This window comes from Psammomys obesus, unplaced genomic scaffold (assembly GCF_907164565.1).
Source record: "Psammomys obesus unplaced genomic scaffold, mPsaObe1.curated_primary_1811, whole genome shotgun sequence".
In the NCBI taxonomy this organism is placed as follows: domain Eukaryota; kingdom Metazoa; phylum Chordata; class Mammalia; order Rodentia; family Muridae; genus Psammomys; species Psammomys obesus.
Genome location: NW_026596120.1, coordinates 7786501 through 7814074, shown reverse-complemented (window position 1 = coordinate 7814074; position 27574 = coordinate 7786501). Strand labels below are relative to the sequence as shown.

At 41.5% G+C, this 27574-nt stretch overlaps 1 protein-coding gene across 1 annotated transcript in view; it reads left to right on the top strand.

Moving 5' to 3' along the window:
• The window catches only part of Clstn2 (calsyntenin 2), a 572340-nt gene that overhangs the window by 218077 nt on the left and 326689 nt on the right, over nt 1–27574 (top strand). Inside the window, exon 2 of the mRNA XM_055629720.1 lies at nt 9574–9696. Coding sequence (XP_055485695.1) covers nt 9574–9696 — 123 coding nt within the window. The remainder of the gene's footprint in view (nt 1–9573; nt 9697–27574) is intronic.

Here is a 27574-nt window from a genome sequence, read left to right as displayed (position 1 = left end):
AAATCATAGGGTACTGCCTATTATTTCTTTTAGCCCTTTCAGCATTTTAAGTTTCACTTTGAGGTCTTTGATCCATTTGGAGGTGTTTTTTGTTTTTTTTTTTTTTTTGTTGTTGTTGTTGTTGTTGTTTTTTTTTTTTGGTTTTGGGTTTTTTTTTTGTTTTTGTTTGTTTTGTGCAGGGTAGTTGATATGGGTCTAATTTCATTCCTGCATGTAGAAACCAAGCTTCCACAGCACTAATTGTTTTAGATACTTTTGTTGTTTTTTTTTCTCTAGTGTGAATTTTTGGTATCTTTGACAAATAGCAGATGGTTGTAGTTACACACACTCACATTTGGGTCTTCTATTTTGTTCCATTAGTCCACTTGTCTGCTTTCATGCTGCTAGCAGAGTGCTTTGTTCCTAAACTATGGCTATGTATTGTAGATTGGAATCTGGTAAGATAATCTCCAGTCTTGTTCTTGTTACTTATGGTCGCTTTGGCTATCTGGAGTCTTTTGTGGTTCCGTATGACCTTTAGGATATTTTTGTCTATTTTCTGAGAAAAAAAAATGCCATTGGGATTTTGATTGGGATTTTGTTTAATATATAAATTTCAACACTCCTTCCAGATTGACCTTGGGGTCAGTCTGGGGTGAACTTTGGTCAGTTGTCCAAATGCCTTGTATACAGACAACCTCAAAACTCACTATTATAACAATACATAGCACTCCAATGTATAATTCTTCTTACTTTTCTTCTGACCGACTATTGAGATGGGATAGTGATACATGACTGATCCTGATATTACTAACATTTGGCTAACAGATTTAAAAGTACTCATATGCTATTTGTGGACAGAAATGAGAAGATGGAAGAAAACATGAATGGCAGATGAGCTGATGCAAAGAGAGAAAGAAGAAGGGTGGCGATGGGGAAAGAGAAAAGATTGGAAAGAACGGTTCTACCTTCAGAAAAGCCACCTACTGAGCAGTTAAGGATTAATGACTTAGTCATTCTTCCACAATACTTCCAGCACATTTAAAAACAACATAAATAAGCCTCATTTCCTGTAGATTTTAGCACATGTGAGCTTCCCACATGGAGCTTGTATTTAAAACTGTCTAATTGGTACATCCAGCAGAGCACATTGCCTCTCACTAAATGACAGGGTTACCCTAAGACTTGTAACAATGCCCTCTTCCCATCTGGGTGATACACCTACTTGTTGTAAGCAAATACTGCCAATGTGCCATCTTGGAGGTGTCTAGAAGGTAAAGGTGTACCTGCTTTGTTGATTACTGGCATATAATATTCTGGCAACTCTTAGGAACTACAGACATCCTCAGGTCCAAGATGCTGCTTACCCTCGAGGGTCATTGTGGTTAATGAAAAAGAATGATAGGGAAGGGGCTAATGAATATGCTTTTGGCATAAGAGTAGGCGTATAGGGTGATGTGGAAGTGCAGAGGGCAACAGGGGATTTAGAATTTAGAGCTTGACTTAATCTGGGATGATTGACAGGCAGAGTGAGAGGTAGGGATGCAAGGAGAAGGAGAAATGGATGCACATGAGTAGCATGAGATGGCTACATCAGAGTTCTCAGGGAAGCTGGTGAAGGAGCCCAGGCATGAAAATGTAGAAAGTCTTGTCTAGCCAGGAACCCCACCTGCACTCAGAAGCAGGAAAAAGAAATACTTTAAAAAATGTGACAGTATTTATAGTAGTTAGGAATCATTGTAAGAATAGACTTCCACCCAAACCATTTTTTAATTTATCTTTTAATTTTTTAAATTTATTATAGTTTATTCACTTTGTATCCCAGCTGTAGCACCCTTCATCCCCGCCCAATCCCAACCTCCCTCCCTCTTCTCCTCCCATGCCCTGTCCCCAGTCCTCCCCTTCCATCTGACCCTAGCCTATCAGGTCTCATCAGGACTGTCTGCATTGTCTTCCTCTGTGGTCTGGAAAGGCCTGGTAAGGAAGTGATCAAAGAGCCAGCCAATGAGTTCATGTCAGAGACAGCCCCTGATCCCCTTACTAGGGACCCACTTGGAGCCTGAGCTGCCATGGGCTACATCTCTGCAGGAGTTCTAGGTTATCTCCATGAATGGTCCTTGGTTGGAGTATCAGTCTCAGAAAAGAACCCTGTGCCAGATTTTTTGGTTCTGTTGCTCTCCTTGTGGAGCTCCAGTCCCCTCCAGGTTTTTCTGTCTCCCCCTTCTTTCATAAGATTCCAAACCATTTTTTAAATAGTGTTTTTAGCAAGACATGGTAGACTTCATTCACCTACAGGAGGATGTTGTGCCTTGAAGAGGAAGCTGGGGGACAGGGCTGGGAAGCAGGAGTGCAACTCTGGTTTCTGTAGCTCCATAGCTGTGGTAGGGTGCAGCTTTCCTCTCCAGGACCACTCTCTGATCCTATGTCTTCTGAAAGATTGGCGTCTCTGGTCTTAATGGCCTCTCAGTTCCCCCTAAAGTTTGAGTAATCATTTCATGACTGTCAGCTCCAGCTTTTTAGAAACATCAATGTCACGTGCCCATCCTCCAAAACAAATTGTAGTTTCTGGGCTGCAAAAATTTCAAGCTACAATTAACCCAGCCTTTGTCATCTATCCATTTTTTTTCATGGATGTGATGGCCACCACCCTGGCTTAAGTAGCTATGGGGAGATCAGACCAGAAAGTGAACCGGGTCATGGCATCAGAAAACCAGGTTGGCTACTAGAATACCATATTAGGCAGAGTGTAGATAACTTTCTGCATAGTGATTGCTACCAACAAACCATACATTTTATTCAGTTTTACGTGGGGACCATATCAGAGTTCTGAGAATTTTAGAACTCACTCTTTCCAGGCAGGTGAACTTTGGGATAAAAGAAAAAAAGAGTCAAAGAATCAACCCTGAGCCACAAGGCTCTGTTGCTTGTGGGAACATTAACACATTTTTTTTTCAGACATAGAAGCAAAGAGAAACACATAGCCTGCTCCCATGAGAAATGCTTCGTGCTCTAGTTAAAGACACATTGGGTGGTGAGACCTAATTTCTCTGTAAATGGAGCACAACCATCACATTGGCACACGCCTCCCACCAAGTGCAAAGACACAGGCATTTTCCAGATTTTGAAACCTGGAGAAGAGACAGGACAAGCAAGAAGCAGACATAAAGGGACACGGTGTGATGGGTCAGCCTCCAAAATGCGCGTGCAGCAAATAGGAACACTGTCCTGTGGGAAAGTGATACAAGGTCAGTTTGGAAGTTACATCTAAATCAAGCCAAGCATGAAGTGACTGGCCTTGGTATAGTTAAACAAGCAGGCGAAGCGTTTTATTCAAGGTTCAAACATTACAAAAGGAAAGTGGATAAGATATAACAGCCAAGCTACGAACATTAATGCCTAATTCTTCCTGGATAAATGGTAGTTCTCCAGTTTCCCAGGAAGCTAGAGTTTGGAAGTAGCTCGGGAATAATTTTTGTGTGTGAACCCTCTCTATATCATGTGCATGCTTCCTGTAAGTTCCGCCTAGTGGTGGCCTGGCTCCTTCTTCATCTCTCCATAGCATCCTAGCTGCTTTTCACCATTGGGGCTTTGCCCATAGATGGTCCCTTGCCTGATCTTCACTCCTTCATTTGTTCCTGCTTTGTGTCTGTTCTCTCTCTGTTTCTCTCCTGTCTCTTTCTGTCATTCCCCATCTCTCTCTGCCCCCCCATATCTGTCTCTCTGTCTCTGTCTCTGATAATTTCATACCCATATAATGTGGATTCTGGTTATTATAATCTTCCCATCTCCCTCCTGTCCCATCAACCTCCTTACAAGTCCATTTTATGAATACATGACATTTTTGCTCTTACTTTTGTTGATTTGTTTTATTACCTTTTATTTTGATTTTGTGTTTGTTTTTTGACACCCACTGACTTTAACCAGGATCATCTATGTGACCACGGGTTTGTAACTCTCCATCTAAGTTCTCATCTTGGAATAAATGGTGTTTTACTGTGGCTGGTTTGATGCTCTGATCTTTTTCTTTAGCTCAAGCCTATTTCTTCTTGCCTGCTCTTTGTTACATCCTGATTATCATGGATTTTTTTTTTCCTAGGCTGACAGTCCTTTAAGGATAAGATTTGTATTCTTATTCCACATAGTGAGGCTGGGCTTATAAGAGGAGAAGAAGGAAGGGACTATGATTGGGATGTAAAGTGAATAAATAAATACATTTTAAAAAAGAAGATTCATCCTTTAACTGTTGCTTGATACATTTTGAAAAACGATCATGTGGACATTGTACCCACCACAATCAAAATAGAAAACAACTTTTTTATCCTTGCAAGGTCCGTGTGCCCTTTGTTCTTACACTTTTGCATTTCTAAAAATTCATAGAATGACATCAAATAGCACACAGTCTTCTTGTTTGACTTCTTTCACAAGTAAGTTGGAAGTTGACCCATTTTTCCCTAGGTATCAACACCTGATCTATTTTCATTGTTGTGTGAGTGTCCATTATCTGGACACACCCATGAGTTGATGGCTGTATTGGTTTTCAGTTTGATGGTAATCTGAATAAAAGCTCTATGATCATACAGAATTCTTTTTGTGTAGTTTATGTCTTAATTTCTCAGGAGTAAGTCATATAGGGTTAGAATTGCCGAGTCATTTTATAAAAATAAACAAAATCCTGACTAAACTCTTTATATCACTTTGTATTACATTTTTATAATTTTTTTTAATAATTCCAGTTGCTCCATTGGAATGTGATATTACCTAATTCACTGTAGTTACTGGAGTAGCAGTGTAAATGAGAGTCCACTGTACCTTTAATGTAAATGTCTGTTATCCATCGAGCCTGGGTATCTCTCTGTGTTCATATTTTCTCTTTATATATTTATTTGGTGACAGCTCTGTTTAGTTGTTGGTCATTTTTATTAGACTGCTTATCTTCTTCTTAGAGAATTCTGAGAATTGTTTATATGCTTGTTTCTCAGGTCTATTATGAAAATTTCAAGAAAATTTCAAGAGTTTAGGTAAATGTAATAAAATTATCATCCAAACATTATAAGCTCCCTAGTCCATTTCATGCTTCCACAGTCTTAGGATTGGTCTTAAGAAAATTAGCCTGGACACACGCACAGGCACACATACACACAAACACACACACACACACACACACACACACACACACACACACCACATGCACACACTGTGCATAAAATACACAGAAAGCATTCTGAGCATTGGGATAAAATGGGGAATTTTTTTTAAATTGGAAAAATTCAACATTTATGCACAAATATATCTTAAAAAAACAAAGAACAATTAAATAGGTTCCTTAAGATATTAAAGAGCGTTTAAAAAATCTGAAAGCTAACTTCATGCTTAATAGTAAAGGCATACATCTTGATCAGCAAGTAAGAGACAGGGTGGGGGGGAAGAGAGGAAGAGGAAGAGAAAGTCTTTTGAAATCTCAAAGCCTGTCCCCAGGAAGACACCTCCTCCAAGGCCACACCTCTAATCCTTCCCAATTAGTTCTACCAACCGGGGATCAATTATTCAAGCATATGAGCCTACTGGGTGGCACTCTCATTGAAACCTCACACTATGGTTAATTAAAAAAAAAATAAAAATAAATTAAAAAGCACATTTAAGTTATTGGTTTGCAACCCTAAAAAAATGATCCATAGATAAAGCATAGACATTATTTTGTGTATGTGTCAAGATGAAAACATTCACCAACCTTGAAAATACCAAAAAAAAAAGTTTGAGGAAATTAGAATATGGGAGAGAAGTAAGACAACTCTGGGTATGTTCACATTTTTATTTTCCAAATGGGACAGTTAAAGCCTTTTGAGTCTCAGTTCCTCTCCTGTGAAACAGGTTCTTACCACTGTAATTGTTGTGAGAATTAATGAGCCTTGGCGAGGGAGATAGCTCTGTGGGAAAAGGTGCTTCCTGCCAAGCATGAGAAACTGAGTTTGAACTCAGGCAGTGGAAGGAGAGAGCGGATTCTCTCTGCATTGTGCTCTGACCTACACACATGCCCTATGACACATTCATGCCCACACACGTACACCAGAGAGACAGACAAACAGGTACATGTAAAAGGGGATGAATAAACCCATATGTGTGAAATGCCTAAAGTGACGTGGCCGCCTGACTAACTGCAGTGGTGACAGGAATAAAGGGCGGCAAGCCTGTAGGTAGAAGAGATTCAACCTCCACTGATGCGGGAGCAGCCTCGGCCTTAAAGTTAGTCTCTAAAGCCCCCTTTCGTGTAGAAGCTATCACTGCCCAGAGCACAGAGTGAGTCTGAACCATGCAAAGACAGAGGTTGTGAATCCAGCGCAGGGTCTTTGAGTGACATCATCACCTGCATCTTGTAGCTGAAGGCACTGAAACTCTGAGAGGCTACTGACTCACCTAATACCGCTAAGTAACTAAGCCAGAGTTCAAAGCAGGAACATTGCCTGCACTGAGCCAGGTGGCACAGTGGATCTGAAACTCTCGAGCTCCCGGTGTCTGCTCGATACACATTTTTAATGAATAGGCCCCTAGGTTTAATTAAGGAGAAAAGAGATTAATTGTTTCTCCCAACAGCTGCAAATTATTTACATTGCGTTTGTGTTGATGGCTAATAAAAGAGAAAAGGAGTGGAGGCACAGCCCTGGATGGCTGTAATTCTTACAGACTCAGTAATGAAGTGCAGGTCTGAACGACAAAATGTAAGAATGGATGAGCCTGCTGCCCCATGCATACCTGAAATGGACAGAGTTGCGCTTTGCTCTGAGCAGGATTCAATCAGCAGAAATGTATCTCAGGAGCTCAGACTTGAGACTGGCTGGGCACATAGCTCTGCCCCCAGCAGACTTGCCAGCCACTCACTTAGTTTGTGACTGCCAGGGAATGGGTGAGAAATAGAAAGATGGTGATTTAGTGAGTGGTTTTTCCCACCAATCCTGCGACAGCTCTTAAATGAACTTTCCAGGAATGATGGATTGGGAAAGGGAAGGGGGCGACAAAGTTAATCTCAATTCTCTAAGGCCTCCATTTTCCGTGACTACTGAAACTTTTGTATGCTCCATTACAGTAATATGGTATTCCATGAGCTTTTCCTGGGGAATCTGTGAGCAAACATCTACACCCTTCCCCTCCAAGAGGGGGCATCAATGACAGGCCAAGGAAACTATTCCAATCAAATCTAGCCTGGTAAGCTAATGCCTTTATTGAGCTTACTTGCCGCAGCTGAGTGAGGGGGTACTTACAGCAATGGGTGACCCCTGAACAGTCATGTCACCCAAAAGCCTCATCTCAGCACAGATAAAGACTGCCCTGTGGCTGCCCAGGTGAAATATCCCCTTTGTTTCCCTTTCCGCTTTCCACTCCAGTACCTTTGGAGACCACATGCATTTAGGGCAGAATTACATGCCAGTGGGAGGGGTTCTGTGAGGGAATGGAAATCTTTGGTGAGAGTCTAATGACATGGCTCCTATGAGGGCCCAGCAATAGGCCCCATGTGAGGGACGTTTTTGGGTAGGCACAGCTGCTTCTATTTAGATGTTTATGGGTGTCATGCTGTGAAAACAGTAGCTGCAATGTGTGTGTTACATACGTGAAATAATAAATGTTTATTTGTGTTTGTGAATTTCTTTGGTAAATGGTGAGGTGCTAAAAGTTTTGTTTTTCTTGCCCATTATGAAACATGCTGTCATCTTAAGAAAGTCACTCTTTGTGGATGCCTTTTTCTTTACCATTTTTACAATGGTCACACCTATTTCATAGGTTGCTGTGGGAAACATATAGGACCGCAACTTTGAATCTATGAACAGAGAGTGAGGGTGGGCCATATTAGGTAGGCATGTTATTTTGCTTCTTAAAGTATCAGCTTTGCCTTAGTTCTGTGGCTAGATGTGGAGGAAAGAGAGACCAAGAAGTTCACAGTAGAAAGACCACTCTTGATGCGGATGTGGAGTGCTGACTGGAAAGGGTGGAGTATTTTCTTGGGAGATGAGTTCAAATGCCCTTATAGATACACAAATAGCATCATAGGGACCAGCACAAAAATCAAACAATCTCCAAGGAGATGAATGGCTATATATTATATCATATTGGACATAATATACCAGAGATGTCCATAAGTGAAAATCTTGTCACATTTTATCTCAAGATCTAGCCATTATTAGTCTTTGTTAGTCTATTACAGCTGTTTGGGAGGGTTCCTACATAGTGCCATAAATTGAGTAGCTTCAGAAAAATGGAAATATACTGTGTCACACTTTTGGATGTCTGACATCTACAATGAAGGTGCAAGACTGTGCTTCATCTGTACTCGGGGAATGATCAAGTTGAAGCTCTCATCCTAGATAGTACCTAGTGGACAGTAGAAACATAACTTGTGTGTGTGTGTGTTTGTGTGTGTGTTTGTATGTGTGTGTGTGTTTTCATGAACATGTCTCCTGTAAGAGAAGACCAGAGGTCAAGCTTGAATATCATTCCTTAGGTACTACCCATATTTATTATTATTTTATTATTGCACAAGGTCCTTTATTGGAATGTGGTATTCACTTATAGACTAGGTATCCATCAAGTCCCAGGAATTCACCTGTCTCTGTCTCCCTAGTTCTGAGATTATAAGCATGGCCTCTATGCCTAGCATTTTGCCTAAGATCTGGGGATTAAACAAGGTCTTAATGCTTAGACAGCAAGCACTTTACCAAATGAGTTATTTTCCCAGGCCAGCTCCAGTCTTTCATAGTGTGTTTCTCGAATGCTTGGCTCTCTCTGCCTGAAAATTTCCCCTTTTAATAGGAACAATGGCCATGATCATTGAGGATCTACCCTAGTAGCCCTATTTTAAATAGATTAACACTGTAAAGATTTTCTTTCTAAATAAAGACAAATTTTGAAGTTCTGGAGGTCAGTACACCAACATAATTTGTAGGTGGACTCACATTAAACCTTATAGCATATTTGATATGTATTTAAGTATATCAGCTGTTTATTAGATGATGTATGATTTGAACAGGTCAATTTACTGATGAGAAATTTTAATTGATATAAATTTTAATATAACTTAGACCATTTATTAGTCTTTAAATCATCAAAAAATACTCAGTGTTGAGTATTTACATAGATAGGGATATATGTGTGTGTGTGTGTGTGTGTGTGTGTGTGTGTGTGTGTGTGTGTGTGGACTTCTGCATATGTGTTTTATATATGCATGTGAGTTAATCTACTAATGGCATCTACACATGAATCCAGTTAAGTTGAGGTCAAAATTCCCAGCACACAGATAATATGCTGGTGTGTTGACCGATAATGAATTTTAACTCTGAAACATCTATTAATAGGTAACATTAAAAATTTTAACTCTTAATAATATGTTTGTTTATACTGATGTTTCCCCTTGCCTTATGTGAGCCTGGAGTGTGTCATTAAACTGTCAATGCACATCTCTGTAGCTTTTCTACACGTCAAGTGGGCTAATGTTTTTTATGATGTAGGCTATTGGATAAGCATCTATGATGAGGCAAATATGAGACATTGGTAGCTTATTATGTATTAATTATTATCATAACGATCTTTTTGTTTTGTGTTGTTTTCTAGTCAATAAACACAAGCCATGGATCGAGACATCATATCATGGAGTCATAACTGAGAACAATGACACAGTCATTTTGGACCCTCCACTGGTAGCCCTGGATAAGGACGCCCCAGTGCCTTTTGCAGGTAAGATGACCGGTATCTTAGAATGCCTTTTAGGCTGGCCTCACTCTGAAGGCCTGATGTGAAACCTCTGCAAAGCCCAACTAGGACCTAGTTGTTGTTGTTGCCACCGTGTGTGTAGACAGCCTTTGCTTCTCGTGCTGTGTGTCTCATCTTGTTGCCAGTGTGGACTCTTTATCTCTTATGGTTATTCTCCTTCACCTGGCTTCTCATGGAAGACCCATGTTCCTTCTTTTGGTGTTTGCTTGTGTTATTTTGGTTTTCTTTAAGACAGAGTCTCTCTGTGTATCTCTAATTATTCTGGAACTCTCTATGTAGACCACACTGTCCCCCCAAATTCACAGAGATTAGCCTGTCTCTGCTTCCCAAGTGCTAAGATAAAAGATGTGTGACACATGTCCATTTTTCTTCTTCTAAGAGGTGATAAATTGCTGAAGTTGGAGGACTTGAAGTTGGTGGAGTTGGAGGAGTTTGGACTGGTGAAACTCCTTGGGGAATTTTGCTCTCAGAAAAATGGCCCATAGATATGATAAAATGTGGCAACCCCTGGCCCCACTTACATTCCACGTGGAATCTTATATCATGGTATATTGGCAAGCAAAAGGTAAATAAAAACATCAATAAAACACCTGCAAGAGGTAGGAGGGGACTGTGTCCTTGACTTTCACCATGTGTGAGGCTTTTAGAGGAGAAATCTAAAGTCAGAGTGCCTTTGTCCTTTGTGTCTTTTGACTAGAGAGCTTTCTCCCTGTCTTAAAGGCTATTACCGCTCTCACCCTGAGCTTCTACAAAGGTCAGACCCCAGAAAGCATGTGTGTTAGGATACTGTACTATCAACTGTGCCCATGGATTTGGGTAAAGAAAAAGGAATGGGCAAAGCCTTGGGTAGGAGGCCTTAGACAAAGAATGTCTGAAGATGCCCTGAATTGCGAGGAATATTGTTAACATTTTATAACTGTCAAGAGAAAGACAGGAAATTTAATGAAGGTTTTCAAGACCTCTAGAAGATTGCTTTATGATCGATGGGTGCCAGGCAGGGGTTTTCACCATGATGAAGTCTATTTTTTCTGACAGTTTGTCTGCTACATTATGAGCTACTTGGGCAGAAAAAAAAATGACTCTTTTGCACTTTTAAGAGAGATGCTTTGTGAAGGCCTTTTATTCATTACAGAACATTATAAAGTCAGGAGTGATGGGCTGGGTTAAACTCAGTGTTATGTGAAGATAAGCCCATAGCATTCTTATAGAGATGGGGAAGGAAAGCTTCGTTGGAAGGCTTTATCTTTATTTTAATATAGAATGATAACTACCAAGGGTACCTGTGACCTCCATAATGCTTAAGGTTGGGTAGTCCTCAAACATCTTCCAAGTGTCCTCTGACCAAATGACACTTTGAAGTATAACTCTCATGCCACCTCTTTCTACAAAGGACAATGTCCTGCCCCTCCCCTTGTTTGGCAGCCTAAAAACAACCTATCCTCGTATTCTTCTGGGTATAACGAATACTGTAGTGGGCTTAATCAATGCCTTTAACCATCTCTGCAAATAAGATTTTCTAAGCAAATATCAACAACAACAACAACAAAAACGTCTGGGTCATGGAAATGTTTGGTTTGGCATACAACATTCGCTTTAAAGATAGATATGACAGTGAGAAACACGCAGATTTAAAAACTCAAGATTCTGGTTAATTTCTGTAAATCAGGTCTCAAGTACAGAGTTGAGTCACAGTTTCTTCCAGTTCTTTCAGTCCTTCCTTCCTTCCTTTCTCCCTCCCTTCCTTCCTCTCTGTCCTCCTTCCTTTCTTCTTAGGAAGCGACATTTATCTGGGCTGACCTGAAATTTAGTACAGAACCCAGGCTACCCTCAAACCTGTGATCCCTGGCCATAGACATCTGAGTGCTGGAATCGCAGATCTGTATAACACCCGACTGGCTTTCTCTTTCATCCATGTGTGAACCCCAGCTCCAACCCATTCTCTCACAGTATATGCGCAGAGGCCTTCCCAGTGAGCAGAGATTAGTCTTTCCCTTTCCTGTCTGGTGGTAGACCTCTCTTTCAAGCATAGCAGAGTAAACTTCTGGCAAACTCCCAGGAAGTACCAGGGTGCCCATCAGTCATTCCAGTGCTGGGAGGCTAAGGAACTCAAAGATGAGCAATGTGTCTGACTAGTCATTATGCTTACCCCTAATGGAACCCCCCTTTGCGTCCCTTTGTGAGCAAAGAACTGAAGTCTATAGCAAAGTGACCCACTTTTAAACAGAGAGACCACAATAAAAAGAAAATTTAAATTCAGGCAAATCTGATATTTGAGAATTTATACTCACAGCAGATTACTTAGATTTCTCATTTATTAGGGCTTACGGACGATTCAAACAAATCATCTGGAGACTCATCAAAGCATTTCTTAAGTTGAAGCCCCATCAAGTGCCTTAAACTTGAATTCAGTTTTATCCGGTGTGCTCACAGTTGTTCAGGCGTGTTTTGAAACAAAGATTTAGCTCTCAGCCAAGCCCTGAGCAGCTATTTCCAACCAGAGACAATTTCTATACTCCACCTGTTACTTTTGCAGCTGCCTTTAAAAAAAAAATCTGGCTTAATGCATCAAAATATAATCTGCCAAGCTCTTAAGAGTAAAAAATAAAGGTGCTTTTTACTGTGGTCAAAGCTATTTTTCTCAGAATTATTTACGGCCAGCTGTAAGACAGGACACAGACACTGGCCATCCATCCATGCTACGGGCATTTATTTTAAAACATTTATCTTAAAAAGAAAATACTGAAGATTTATTTCAGATCCCTATCATTCTCATAAAATTGAAAAATTTATATCTGCCTTCTTCATCACCCTTCACGTCAACTGGAGCATTTGGTTCCCCCTGTCAACCCCTCGTGCATTGGAGGTCACTTTCCCCAGCCTTCTCCCTGCATCTTTACTTCCTGTTGAGCGGGTAAACTGAGCTATGCTCTGTGAAAGACCATTCCCTTTAAATCATTTTTTTTGTTGTTGTTCAACTTTATTTCTCTTATCTTCTATCTTTTAGGATTGTTAGGGAAAAAAAAGAAAACTTCCACAAAAATTCTGTTTAAAAATAATTTAGAACTGCATGGTATTGTAAGCAATGCTCATTTACATGAAGAAAAGGAATCAATTGGGGAAAACATGCCAAGTTCTGCAAAGTGCTCACATAGATCCTACACTTTCGCATCACTGGAGACTCTTAGCGCTTCAGTATCCTTCTCAGTCATGTTTCCAATCCTTCTCAAAAATTATCATCACATCTTGCATTTAATATTAGAAATGAATGTTACTGTTATTTATTTAAATAGCATTAACACTGTAAGTACCCTAATGAATGTTCTAGAGTTTACTTTTTCCCTACTGACAATGCATCTGTTTCTATTTTGTTACCACCCATTTGCCTTTCTGAATCTACTGGCAGATGTATTTTTCAGGAGTACGAATAATTGGCCAAACATTGCCAAGCTTCTGAAACACATTAGATTGTAATCCTGTTCCCACCATCTGAGTCCTCCTTCCCTGCCTCCCATCATGCTCACTCTAATGATGACATGGTGACAGTGTGGCAGAGTGGCTGATTGTATTAGCTTTAATAACACTGTCTGTGAATGATGTGGGCTTTCCAGTGTTGTTGGTTAGATGAAAGTTAAAAAAAAGTCTATACCACATGTTCCAAAGGTGGTGGGTGTTTAATAAATTGGCATTTCCTTCTCCAGCCTTTTCTCCATGCTCATTTTATAGAGGAAATACCTGACTGGCATTGAGGCCAAGCAACTTGCCCGCCATTGTAGGATAGGTGAGTGTGTGGCAGGATAGGGGCTCTGTAGGACACTCTGATTTCCCTGTCCCTATGATCTTACTTTGAATCCTTGTCCTGTTCGACCAGAAAAACCTCCATGAGATTTCAGCCAGTTCCATTAGACTTGCTTGACTTATTTCTCAACTCAGAGTCTGAGCTCCGTAGACTTGACCTTCTTAAAGAATCAGACACAGAAAAAATCCTCAAGTAATAATGGAAATCCCATCTGTTACATGACAAAAAAAAATGATAATGAAAGCCAGCTGGACACACCGTGAACTTTTTAATTTCTACATGTGCCCCACTGAGGCCTGTTAGGAAACTGTGGCCACTTTTAAATTTGAAGGGAATTAGATTACATTTCAGAGATAATAAAACTACTACTCATTTGTCTGCATCGGGCCAGCTTGGACTTGTCTTTTGTAAGGACAGTGCTGCAGAAGATCATCAGGCATAATTGGCTGGCTTCTCAGCCTGGGTGAGTCTCTGAAGGCTTCCCAGAAAATTGTCTAGGATATGATTTGACCTGGTTTGATTAGCTGGTTATAGTGCTGGCTGAGACAAGGGCTGCTCTTTCTTTCATGGTTCGCTCCATTTCTCTTCCTATTCAGTTCAATGTATGCCTGTCACCTTCCTCCTTATATGTGGGCCTGTCCAGAGACCTCGCTCCCACCTAGGGCTCGGTAAGAGCGTAATGGCAGAGACCTCCTAGGGTTCAGTCAGCCATGATATCTTATAGTAAGCAAGCAAGGCAGAGGTCAAAAGCATTCATTTATTTCTATTATTTTTAGGTTGGTAGACATCATTCTATGCTTTGTAATATATAAAAATACTATACTTAAAATTACCAATATATTATAGAAGATTTAAATCTGGCTAAGTGGCAAATATATATCTTATGTAGTGTGATGATTAGTATTATCAAACTGGCAAAAACTAAAATCACCTGGGAGACGGGCCTCTGAACATACCTATGTGTGATTTGTTTGTTTGAGACAGGGTTTCTCGGGATAGCCTTGGCTCTCCTCAACTCACTTTGTAGACCAGGCTGGCCTTGAACTCACAGTGGAATTAAAAGCATGCACCACCACACCCAGCTGCCTGTAAGGGATTTTCATAACTGAGTTAATTGAGGTAAGAAGGTCAGTGAGGATGGCACCATTTCATGGGCAAAACCCTGAACTGGATGAAAAGGAGAGAGGGAGCTGAACAGCACGCATCTGCTATGTGCACAGCCATTTCAAGCTCCAGCCACTGTGAGTTCACTGCAAGATGGACTGTCAACCTGGGACTGTGGGCCAAAATACACTGTCCTTTAAATCGCTTTTGCTGCAGTATTTCATTACGGGAACAGAAAAGAAACGGAGACACAGAGCTGTCATCTTTGGGCATCACATCCAGCCTGTTTTCTCCATGAGTGTAATACATTATCCCAAACTATAACCACCTTGCTCAACAGTAGAGGTCTTAAATGTATTATTTCAATTACACTGCAATTGTATGTCCTCTCGCCAACATCCCTTCTGTCACTCCAGCCTCTGGTGACGACCTTTAGATTCTCTACATCTGATATCAGCATTCTTTAAATTCCACCAAAGAGGGAAATCAGCTGTATTCGTCTATATTTGCTGGCATGTAAAGACACACGTGTCTTTACATTTAGGCTCTTCACTTGCTAACCTTATAATCTCAGGGTTGTCACTAAACTCTTCCAATGGAGCATTTATAATGGAAGCATTCATAGCACCTACTCCTGGGATTAATATGTGGATATAATTAGATATTAATGAAAAGTGCCTAGAGCCCTGTCTGGCAGCCAGAAAGTGCCCAATAAATCATAGTTGTGTTAGTCATAGCAGTGGTAATAATGAGAGTCATCAGAGTAATTGTGATTCTTGTTATCATCAATAAGCCACAAGTGTTTGCTTCCTTTTTGGTTGGTTACAATGGTGCAATTAAAATCTGTGATGTTGATGATAAAAGAAAGGAAAAACATGAGTCTCGAGTCTGTTCTAAGGCTTGATAGTCACCCAATCAGATTGTTGTTTTGATTCCTCAGTGGCATGGTGGTGTGGGAATGACCAGCTAAATTATATAGTGTGAGGATTATGTATAACTCCATAAATAAATATCAGCTAGCTGAGAATAATTGTTCTTACATTCTACCCATAATTTATCCCTGTGGAATAATCTATTGCAAACTACATTTTCAGAGAATTTCAGACCATCTACCTTTTTATTATAAATGTGTGCTCTCGCGTGTATCCACAAACACACATGCACAAACACACAGACACGTGTACGTGTGAGCATCCAATCCATTACAATTCAATTCTCAACGGCTTGTGAGGAGGGAGACCAGCTATTATGTTTCTGTTTTGCAAGGAAACAAGGGCCTCTGGAAAATCTGTGAGCTTCTCGGGTTCATCTCCCTAAGTCCAGTCTCTCAGGCTACAGGTCTCAGCTTCTCTCTCCACTCTGTCGGTTGTCCACCATCAGGGGCTGCTCTTACTGGCTTTGGAAGATCTTCATGGTATCAGACACAGTCCTACTAAATGTCATTCTTTGCTAGGTTCTTCCCTTTTAACTTGTTTTTGTTTGTTGATCATCAAGAAGACATGCGTAGGTTAGGAGGTTCCAATCATCACCAGCATCTCCTTTACTTGATAATCTTCTTCTTGGTGAAGAAGGAACAAGATCTACCACAGAGCCTTCTACAGACCACAGCATCTACGTAGAGTTTAATCGTGTTCTGTTGTCTTTCAGTTGGGCCAGTGTCTACTGAGGTTAGTATTACTGCTTCATCCCTGGCATTTTTGTTTTAAACAATCATTGAGGGTTTTTTTGTGATTTTTTTAAAATCCTACTTAAAGAAAAATACTAGCAAATATGTTTCAGTGGCTTACAGAAGCATCACATGTCACTCAAGTGATCTGTGCGGGGACACAGAGACCCGGTGAATAAAAGTCATCTAGAGGGGTGCTCTCCTCTGATGTCCTCAAGAATGGCTACAGGGCCCGAGCCATCTTCCATCTATGTTGCCCTGTGGTTTTTTAACCTCCAGTCCTTAAATGGTATGTATCCATCAACAATTTAGGGAAAAGGAGCTTCTTTAAGTAGTAACTGGCTTCAGCCTGTGTTACTGGCTTACCCTTCCCTGCCAAGAACTGGGTTCCATTTGGAGTCCACAGTCTGGGCTATTTCCTAGACATCACAGAGATGAAATCAAGAATAAGGCAGGAAAACATAAACTAAATGTCTGTTTGTCCAAGTGTATGTGAAAAAGGAGAAAGTAAAATTCACTCATTTTCCAGAAAAAATATTCTATTCTTATATGGGTTTACATTGTTAAAGTGAATTGGGGTCATAGCTTGTAAGGTTCTGAGCCTTTGTATTTTCACTGATCCCAGCTATAACCTAAGCTGATTAAGTTATGCAGACTTGTCTACCAGCCTAACTGTGTGTCACACAAACATTTATTTAATCCTTCCCCTACTTGGGACTGTGTAGGTTGTTTTCAACAATTTTCTTTTTCCTTTTTTTTTTTTTTTTTTTAAAGAAGAAAATCCTTCCATGGTCAACTATGTGAAATGACATTTTAAAATAAACCTAACGAGTTTCATTCTGGGGTTTTAATTCATAGAGAGTAAGCAAAAACAGATGTGTTCTTTCAGTGATGTTTTGAGGTCGTGTCCTCAAATGTTTTGCTGATATAAACTGGGATTGCCACTTTCATGGCAATCCCTGGTGGGTTTGAGATTAGACAAGAAGATAGGAGGGGTGCTCACCTTGTCCCCGTGGTCATCACCTGTAGGGGAGCACTACCCCCAAGTCCTCAGATCCCACAGGCCTCCTTAAGGTAGCCACGTTTCCACCCACAGTGCAGTAACTCTGATCTAAAGGCTCCCAGATTTGTATAGGAGTAATATACAAGTTTCTTTAAAATTGAAACAAGTAAGGGGTAATGGGAACAACAGACTGTAAATAAGAAGGAAGTGCCTGCCAAGGTGACACTTGTGATCTCTGAAGAAGATGACAATGGAAAAATCCATCTGTGGTCCTCCAGGACAAGCAAAGCCCTTACAGTGGCCATACCCATGGGCCTGGATCTGTGGGAGCTTGGGGGGTCCTACCCGTCAGGCTGGGAGGACAAGCCCCTATGTGTCATCAGTATGGGATAAAGAACAGATTTGGCCTTGCTCTTTTATTTGCGTTCAACTTCTGGCTTGGCAGCTTCCAGTCTTGACAGGGCTTAGTACAAGAGTGGGGGCATGTCTGGCGACTTCTCCTGGCCATCTCCACAAAACCAACTGAACTCTCTCCAGCCATTAATTTCTACAATTGTAATTTCTCTCTCTTACCTGATGATGACTATCAATGTAGGAGGCAGGTTTCTGGCCCAGTGAGAGGCCCATTCACAAATCCTAGTAGATGAAGCTTTTGCTTGAGTGAGGGGAAAATGACTTATCCTTCTAAGAGGGTTGTGGATGATGCACTCTATGGTGGAGATGCTAGCAGGAGAGGGGAAGCCTTTCAGACCTTCTGTAGTGCTGCTACTTGAGGTCTTCGCCCTGACTGTTTCTGCAATAAATCCTTCCAAGCCTTTTCTCATGATTTTTTTCTGTTTCCTTCCTCACAGTTTATCCCAAGGTCCTTGATGCTTCCTATCTGTGTAGCCCCTGTCACTAGGTGCTTTTGTGTTTTGTTTTGCTTTTCATTTCTCTTGTGAAGGCCACTTGTACATTTTCTGTGTGGCAGCTCAGCCTCCTTGAACTTTATTAGGATGGCTTATTCTTATCTTCCACTCATGTTCTATGCCAAACCCTGGGACCAAGTCACCTCAGTGGGGCTCTGGCTCAAGACAGTTTGCTGACATTAGCTTCAAAACCATTCTGTGTCCAGTGTGCAAAGGTGAGCTCCAGAGTAGGAAGGGGATAGGGAATACTAAAGGGGTTTCCCTCAGGGACTGTGGGAAATTCAGAGCTGGGATGCAGTGGAAGAAAGAGGATATAAGTTTCAAACAAATCAAATGCATCCAGAGAGATCTGTGTCTGGCCTGAGGAGAAAGCAGGAGAAGAGATTGAGTAGCTGGAACAGAATTCACAAAGACACTTGCCCAGGCCTCCCAGGCACTCTTGGCTTTTTGAAACTGGATCTCGCTATGTAGCCCAGGCTTTCTTTGAGTTGGAAGTCTTCCTGCCTCAGCTTCTTGAGTTCTGTTTATATAATATTCATGCATTACCTTACCCAGGGCCTTCTTAAAGAGAAGACTCTGGGTAAATCCTACTTAGGTCAGATTCATGTTTAAGGACCAACCAGTGGGTGCTAATACCCATTCTTCATCAGTCGGTTTAAAAGGCATTCAGGAAGACAAGCTACCCTAGTTTGCCTAGCGCTGAAAAGTATCTGAGGATGTGGGGTGATCAGCTAAAACTGGAAAGATACAGGTAAACCAGAGTTGGAAACGCTGGGAGGAGTGTTATGGTATTTCAGAATAGGCTGCTTGAACATCTTATGAGGAGAAGCCTTCAAATATAGAAGTTTCACGTTTTCTGGGATCCTGCATTAATGACAGTGCTAAACAAAAACAAGAGGAAACGTGAACAATGAAATAAAAAATAATGGCAGGAGTGCTGCCAGCCCACATGGTGACCATGCAAATTGGAGACAGGTGTTCCTTTTTACAGATGGACACTGCCCCACTCCACAGCACACAGCTTAGCAACTGAAGAGAGAGAGGAACTTTTCCTCCTCAATTACATCCCCTTGGTCCTCTATCCTCATATAGAAAACAACTCTCACTCAGCAGCACTGAAAATTGGCCAAGGTTTATTGTTATTCTATACTATACACCGTATTACAAACACTGTGTCATTTAAGTTTTATAATGATCCTCTAAAATAGGCATCATTGTTATCTCTATTTTATAGGAGAGACTGAGGTTAAACTGGATTATACAGTTTGCCCAGGACACAGTGGTAATGAAGTTGTAATTCTAGCCCAGATGTCTCAGTTAAGTACTGCTATATAGCAGCCACACCAAAACCTAGTATCCACAGGACAGCATCCATTCATCCTTGCTCATTACTCTGCCTGTTAGCTGGGCAGCTCTGTCAATCTGAGCCAGGTGCAGCTGATCCTTGTTGGGGGTTTTTAAGTGTCCATAAGAAGCCAGTGACTCTGAGAAGCTAATTTAGGGTGGCCACAGCTAGGATGACACAGGTCTCTATGTATTCTTTCAGTAGGCTGCCTAAGAGGCAAAAATCTTAGGATTTCTATTGCTGTGATGAAACACCATGACCAAAAAGCAAACCGGGAAGGAAATGGTTTATTTGGGTTACATCTCCGTATTACTGTTCATCACCAAAGGAAGTAAGGACGGGAAATCAAGCAGGGTCGGAACCTGGAGGCAGGAGCTGATGTAGAGGCCATGGAGTGTGCTGCTTACTAGCTTGCTTCCCATGGCCTTCCTCTCTGATGACTAAGTTGTGTCAAGTTGACACACAAAACCAGCTAGTACAAGTACACACATGTACAAACAGATCTCAACAACTGCCTCAGACAGGTAGTTCCTGTCTCATTAGCTAACAAAAGTCTCAGTGCTAGAGTCAGTGTCCGATTGGACTGCATGGAAATGGATGACTTTGGAGCCATCAATGTCATTCTACCAAAACCCACCACCAGGACACAAGTATTCATAACCTTTCTGCATGTGAAATACACTGTCCCCTGTTCTAGAATCCGAGAAGTCTTTCTTAGCCAGTCATAGATTATGACTGGAGCCCAAGATTTTGAGATCCTCATGATTTGATTTAGCCTATCTTAATCCACAGGCCTGTGAACTAAAACAAAGATAAGTTATTTTTCCACCCTTTATAAGACAGAAATCCTTAGCCAACAGTCCCATTCAGGGTTGAATTAAAAGAGAAACATACAGTGACCATTAGCAAGTCTGATATATTGCTAGAAAAATGTTGAAAGTTCCCCTCATTTCGAAGTTCCTCTACCCGTCTTCCTCTCTAGTCCACTTATTTGTCATTCAGTCATCACTTTTCACCACTGTTTGTCTGTGTTCTAGCCCAAATTGATGGACTCAACACAAGTCAGCACAGTGCTCAGGAGACCAGGATCCTGAGCACTGGGTAAATGGCTAGCTTTGTCTTCATGTCAGTATCTGAGACTCTATGTGTCTCATCTCACTGGAAAAATATGAACCCAGCTCAGAATACCAACATCAGGGGGCTTTACACAGCGAATCAGGAAAATACGGGTTTTGTTTCACTTTTGGAAAAGAAATTCAGGGGATCTATGATGCTCCAAGCTCGACAATATCCTGGAGCACCAAGGATTTCAAATCTATGGCATACCTTATTGGCAGTTACCACATCGATGGGGCTTTCTCATTCTGGTGTCCAAATGGTAAGCCACTTGACCTTGCCTACCACTTACCAGTTACTGGATCTGGGGTGGTGATTCTTCTTGGTGAATATACTGTAACAACCTTGGATTTGCTACCTGGATTGAAAAGACAAAAGAGGTTAAGTGGCTTCTTGTTTGGTCATAGGGGCATCTGTAGTGCAGTTGGCTGATGAGGGTTCTAGAGTAAGAGGTCAGAATGTTGAAGTAACCCTGACGGGCATCAGTTCTCAAGTGGCTCTTGTGCCCTGGTGACCTGCTCATTGCAGGGACTATGGAAGCTCAGCTAAGTGGACAACAGAGGAGCATGAAGCAGAGAATTTGAAAGCATGCAGGAAAGCCTCTTTAAAAGCTGTAGTGGGTGATCATCACAGCAAAACAATGACTGAAAATCAGTTCTGACTGTCAATAATTGGACCACTTAATAGCCCTGTTTACAAAGCTAATGCCAACTCAGATCTCTGCTATAGAACTCATTCTGCAGCCTACTGCAGTGGCCATATTGCGTAGGCCTGGCAATGGAGCTCACCGCAGTTATTAATTATGAATAGGCTTTTGGAAGGTCAATGGTTCTACTTTCATAGGAATTTGGGGCCTGTGAACACAAGTTCCAAATATCTTAGACTTGTTTGAGATCCACATCAAAGGACAGGAGTACAAGCAGGCATTTATAGTTCATTCTGCCTGGCAGAGAACTGAGGGTGAGATCACTGAATACTTTGGCGTGAGTTCAGGGCTCGATTTTATTATCTTGTAGCTGCCTGTAATCACAGATGAGGCATCAAAGGCCAGCTGTCCCCCATGAACCTTGACAGTCTATATAAACTAATTACTTTTTTATGAGCCATCCTTTTTAGAGTTTTGAAGAGAGGGCCTATTAAGCCAAGTTCAATATGATCTACAAACTTTAAAAGTTATTATTATTTATTCAAGTTCCCACAGAGTGCCATGGTGAATGACATCCTTGGCAATGCTTGGCTTGGGTGGACATGAACTTCATCAAAACACAATCTTCTGCCTTTTTAAGTGGAAAGACGGATGCTGGTGTGGCAGGGTTTCGCCCTGCCCACGGATGATATCAATGCAGCAAGGAAGAAAGGACAAAAATACATTTGGAACATGCCAAACCTGTTCTCCTAAGCCCACTTGACTGTAGATTACACTCCTTAGCCCTCAATTCACCACACACAATAAGCCTCTTACCCTTTGATTTTTCATGTCCTTTTGGAGTCCCTAAAGAAATCCCACAGTTCTCCCATGCAGCCTACACCCCTGCTGTCCCCTGGGTCTCTTGTCAGCTGGCATTGGTTGCTATGTATCTGCTGCCTGGCTGCCTGGACTGATCTGCCTCTTGAAGGTGAACTTAAGGCCAGCCCCCCAGTGTACTGGGCTGAGGTGTATTCTATCCACTCTGCCACTGGTAGTCATTTTCTGCCTCTGGGTGTTTATTGCTAGGAAAGTGTCCTTGCTGGCCCACCTTGGTGCTTATCTGCCCTTGGATCAGCCCATGCAGAGAGCACTGAGCCACATTGACTCCCCACCCCAACCCCACATCTTCTTGGGGAGCCAGGAGACAAAGGTACTTCTGGCAATCTCTCCCACCCCCATCCGTGTTCCCATAGAGAGCTTCTCCATGCTTATCCCTTGCAATCCTTTTCTTTACATGTAAACACCAAGTCCTTCTTCCATCTCAAGGTGGATAATGTACCTTCCAGGCTTGAGATAGCAGTAGTGTGGACACGTTCAAGCTTGGGGTGTCCTGAGCTGGTGAACTTGCCACTCAGCCACTCCCATCTCGGCTACTCATATGCACCTTTGCATTCCAACCTTGCACGTGTGCAAAGTCGTCTATTTGCTCTCAAGTTTAGACGGTCCTGCTCTCACACCGTTTCCACAATCCTTAACTCATCTCCTTCTCTCCCCTCTGTGAGTAACATACCTAGATTTGGTTTACAAAGAGGCTTCTGAGCCACCTGGCATCCAGCATCTGAAAGTTCCGTGTAGGAGGAGAGTGGCGATAGGAGCTGTACCGTTCTGTCTGTCCTGTATCAGACTCCAACGTCCACCCTACCCAGGGCCCTCCTCTGCATGGATATCATGTGAAAAGAACTCTTCTCTCCAAGTAAGATCCTCATGGTCCCCACTGCCTGACGTGTTCACCTCTGCCTCAGCACTTGCACATGAAGCTGTAATTGTCTGTTCACAAGCCTGCCTTCTCCTTAATCTTGAGCAGGAGTGTCCTAGTTGGTGTTCAATGAGCATTTGTTGAATGGCTGAAAGACAGATTGGCTTACCACAAATTTAAACTGACCTGTAACCTTATCTTATTGTCTCTGATGCATTTGTTCATGGGCTCAGCCTCGGGTTCTGCTGTAGTTTTCCTGCAATCTATTTAATTGCCTGCTCTTTCTATCAGAGCAGCCTTGTTTATCTGTGAATCCTAGCACTTCCTGTAGATTAGAATTTTTTCTGTAAATATTGGTTGATCCAAATTACAAAGGACCAGCAACTTACAACCCAGTTTTAAACAGCATAGGGGTAGGGGGAAAGGAGAGACATGGAGTTCAGGGAGGGCTCATCCATGCCATGGACACACTTTGCAAGGGACAAAGCTCACTCCGATACTGATTTTTCTCAAACAATTCTTCCATGACTGACGTATCCAATAAAGGAAGAGGCCCAGCTAAGGGAGGTCTGAGCTAGAGAGGCCTGTGGTGACCGAAGAGGAAACAACTCAATATAACAGATTGCTGCTTCACAACAAGAAATAAATATTTGCTGCAAAGTAGAGTTTTTCTTTTTTTTTTAATTAAGGTATTTTGAGTATTTTGAGATAATAGTAGATTGTCACAAAGTTGTAAGAAGGCATATAAAGATCCTCTGTGTTCTTTGTCTAGGTTCCCATACTGCTTACATCTTGCAAAGCTATATTATGGAAACATAACTAGGACATTGACATGGATTACATCTCCGAGTTGTCCCTAAGCAGCTACCCTTTCTCCCTTCCTACCTACAACTCTTCATTCCTATTCTTGTTTTGTGACTTAATCGTTCAAATGTTATATAAATGTAATCACATAATAAACACCATTTAGAATTGGATTTTAACTTTGTGTCTTTCCTGGAAATTAATTTTGGCTACTGATCCAGACTTTTTATCATTCAGTAGTATTCTATGGCACAGATATACCACAATTTATTCAGCCATTTGTCTGATAAGACTGCGTGTGTGTGTGTGTGTGTTTCCTTTGAGAATTTCATAAGTATGTGCAATGCGTTTTGACCATGTGATTTTTTATTTGTTTTGCATTTGTTTTATTAATGTTTTTTTCATGTATGTCTATGAAGGGAAGTGTTGTTGTTGTGTTCTTACTAGGTTTTCATATCAAAAATTTCTGGCTTGATATTATGAATTTGGTAGTATTTTCTTTGTGGAACATCTCTTCCAGTTTTATATCAGGATTTCCTTAGTGAACAGTCTATTCTTGGGGCCCAATCTGGGGTATCACTGAGAGAAGGGAAAGCAAACTGTTGTGACAGCAAAAATATCAAACTGAAAAAGATATAGAAATACACTTAAAATTGATAAAAATCCCACTAGAGATACTGCCAATTACTACAAAAAATGTAAAAGTAACATAGAATGTGATATTACGACAAAATTATTTATGGTAAATAGAGAAATAATGAATATATAAAGTAAGATCGATAAAGATGGGGAGAAATGCTGGAAAGTAAGATTGGATGAAAGGATGGTAAATTATGAAGTATGAAGAACCTGAATAAGAAAGAGCAAGAGACTTCTTGGAAGAGAAAATAAAATATTTCCTAGTAATAAAAATTCACAAACAAAATTAGTTGAAAAATAGAAATAAAATTATAAAAGTTTCTAAACTATAAAGTTGAAGTAAAAATGCTCCTAAAATATATTGAAAGAAAAAAATGTGGAAATATATGGGACCAAAAATAGATTGTGCAGTAATTGAAAAACTGTAAATAAAGTTAGTTAAATTTAGAAGTGGAATAGAAGTCAAAACATGAAAGCTTTTCATAACAAGTAAGATAGAATCAAAATATGGTTAAGAGTACAGGATAAGAAGGGAAACAAAAGAATTGGGGCTTCTCCCTGGGCCCTTGAAAGCTGGAGTTCTCTGGTTGGGTAGGGGAAGGAGAGGTCTGTTGAGCTGGTGGACTCATCTTCCTTGTGACTCATACTGATCCTGAGACTATCCTGGAGGAGTATCGAGTGTCTGCTAGAACTTCATTCTCTCTAGTGGCCACGGCTCCTCCCTTACATACTAGGGGCCAAGGCTGCCTACACCTCACTGTATGCTCTTTGGTTCAGGTCGGCCCTCCACATTCTCCAGAGACCTCTCAGTTTATGTGTTCATATGGCAGGAAAGATAAGGAGGCTCTTAGGGAATCTCTCTTAAGATTTCTTTTGGAAGATCATGGGGCTTTGTTCTATTGATCTAACTTTCTACCAAAGACTCACCCTCAAATAAGACTGCATTTGAGATTAGGTTTCAACATAGGAATTGGGAGAAGGGGTATAAATATTCAGTCTACGGAGATTTAATAATTGCAGGCTATATGTAATGAGATGCTTCTATTTCTTGAAAAATGGGTGATTTTTATCAGAATCTTTAGATTGTGATGTGAGACTGTGGGTCTATTTAGACATTTTGTTTTAATCAGCTTTGATTAATATCAATATTAATCAAATTAATATTGATCAATATCAATATTAATATCAATATCCTTTGATTCACATAGCTTTACTTGCAAATGTTCTATTGCAATGAGTTATTGGTTTGGCTCGAGGCCTCTGGCTTCTGCTATGCCATCAATACTGGTTCCTCACTGAGACTCCTCTTGGATATACTGTTGTTGCCCTGTATCATGAAGATCCTAAACCTTTGGATCTGCAGGACTGGCGTCTTCACATCCTACAGCAGTTCACAGATGAGAAAAATTTTGGAATCGACCAACGCAAAGCCCTGGATCTGAGCCTGGGTAACAGCTGAGTTGATCAGCCCACCATCTCTCCCTCACCTACACCACCTGAGCAAGCTCTTCAACACTGTCCTGCTATCTCGCCCAGCACTGCAGCCAACAAGGGGCTAGGTCATGTTCTCATGTCCTCTGGGCTGGTCCACCCACACCCAAGCTACCAGAGCCATTTCTACTGTGCTTCCCAGTCGAGGTGCATAACCCTCGATACTGAGTGCTACAGTCATGGAGGGGAGGGGCAGCTTTCCTGCTCTCACACCCTCAGTGCTGGTTCGCCTGTGCCTTCACCATCAGGGCTAGCTCTACTGTGCTGCCCTGGTGAGCTGCAGGGCCCACTCTCCCAAGTATTGCAGCCAGAAAGGGGTAGGGACAGCTCTCCCACTCTCATGACCCCAAGGCAGCTCCCCCAACTGCCTCAGGTGGTAGGGGTCACCCCACACCTAGAAGCTGGCTTTTTATAATAAAGTAGAAGTTTGTTCAGTATCACTGGGCAATGTTAACAGCCTCGATTCTCACTAAGCCTTTTCTGACCTTAACCTAGTGATCTAGAGGAAATTAGAGGCAGTGGTTCCTGCCTGGCAAGAGTAAATATCCAGGTCTTCCATTGCCCATAGGAGGGTCTTCCTTACCAACCCTCAAGGATAAATGTTCCACCTCCTTACTTGATCCTCCTCTGACACTACCCAGTCAAGTTTGAGAAGTCTTAGGTCTCTGCTCAGCCTTTAATGGCACAGGTAGAAGTAAGGCTTGAGGCACTTACTTGCTGTTTATATGAGTAATATAGCTATTATCAGAAAGTTTTCCCTCTTGTTGCCCTACCCATTTTCCACTCCTTTAGCTTGGGAGAGCAGCTTTTCTGTTCTTACCTTGTTTCTTTTCTTCCTTTTTCTTTTCTTCTTCTTCTTCTTCTTCTTCTTCTTCTTCTTCTTCTTCTTTTTTTTTTTGAGAATGAAAGGGTTTACTTGATTTACACTTCCATATCACTATTCATCATTGAAAAAAATTAGAAAAAACACAGAGCAGGAACCTGGAGGCAGGAGCTGATGCAGAGGTCCTGGAGGGGGACCAGAGCTCCACAAAGAGAGCAACAGAACCAAAAATTCTGAGCTCAGGGATCTTTGCAGAGAACAGTACTCCAACCAAGGACCATCCATGGAAATAACCTAGAACCCCTGTTCAGATGTAGCCCATGGCAGCTCAGTTTCCATGTGGGTTCCCTAGTAAGGGGAGAAGAGGTTGTCTCTGACATGAACTCACTGGCTGGCTCTTTGATCGCCTTCCCTGGTGGGGACAGACTTACCAGGCCACAGAGAGAGACAATGCAGCCAGTCCTGATGAGACCTGATAGGCTAGGGTCAGATGGAAGGAGAGGAGGACCTGCCTTATCAGTGGACTAGGGGAGGAGCAGAAGAGGAGAGGGTGGGACTGGACATAGGAGGAGAAGAGATGAGGGAGAAGAGCCAATCCTGTGCTGGTTAGGGTTTTGTCAACTTGATACAAGCTAGAATCTTCCTAGAAAGAGAGAACTTGAACTGAGAAAATACCCTCATAGGATTGGCCTTTATGCAAGCCTGTGGAGCATTTTCTTGTTTAATGATTGATGTAGAAGTGTCCATCCCACTATAGATGGTG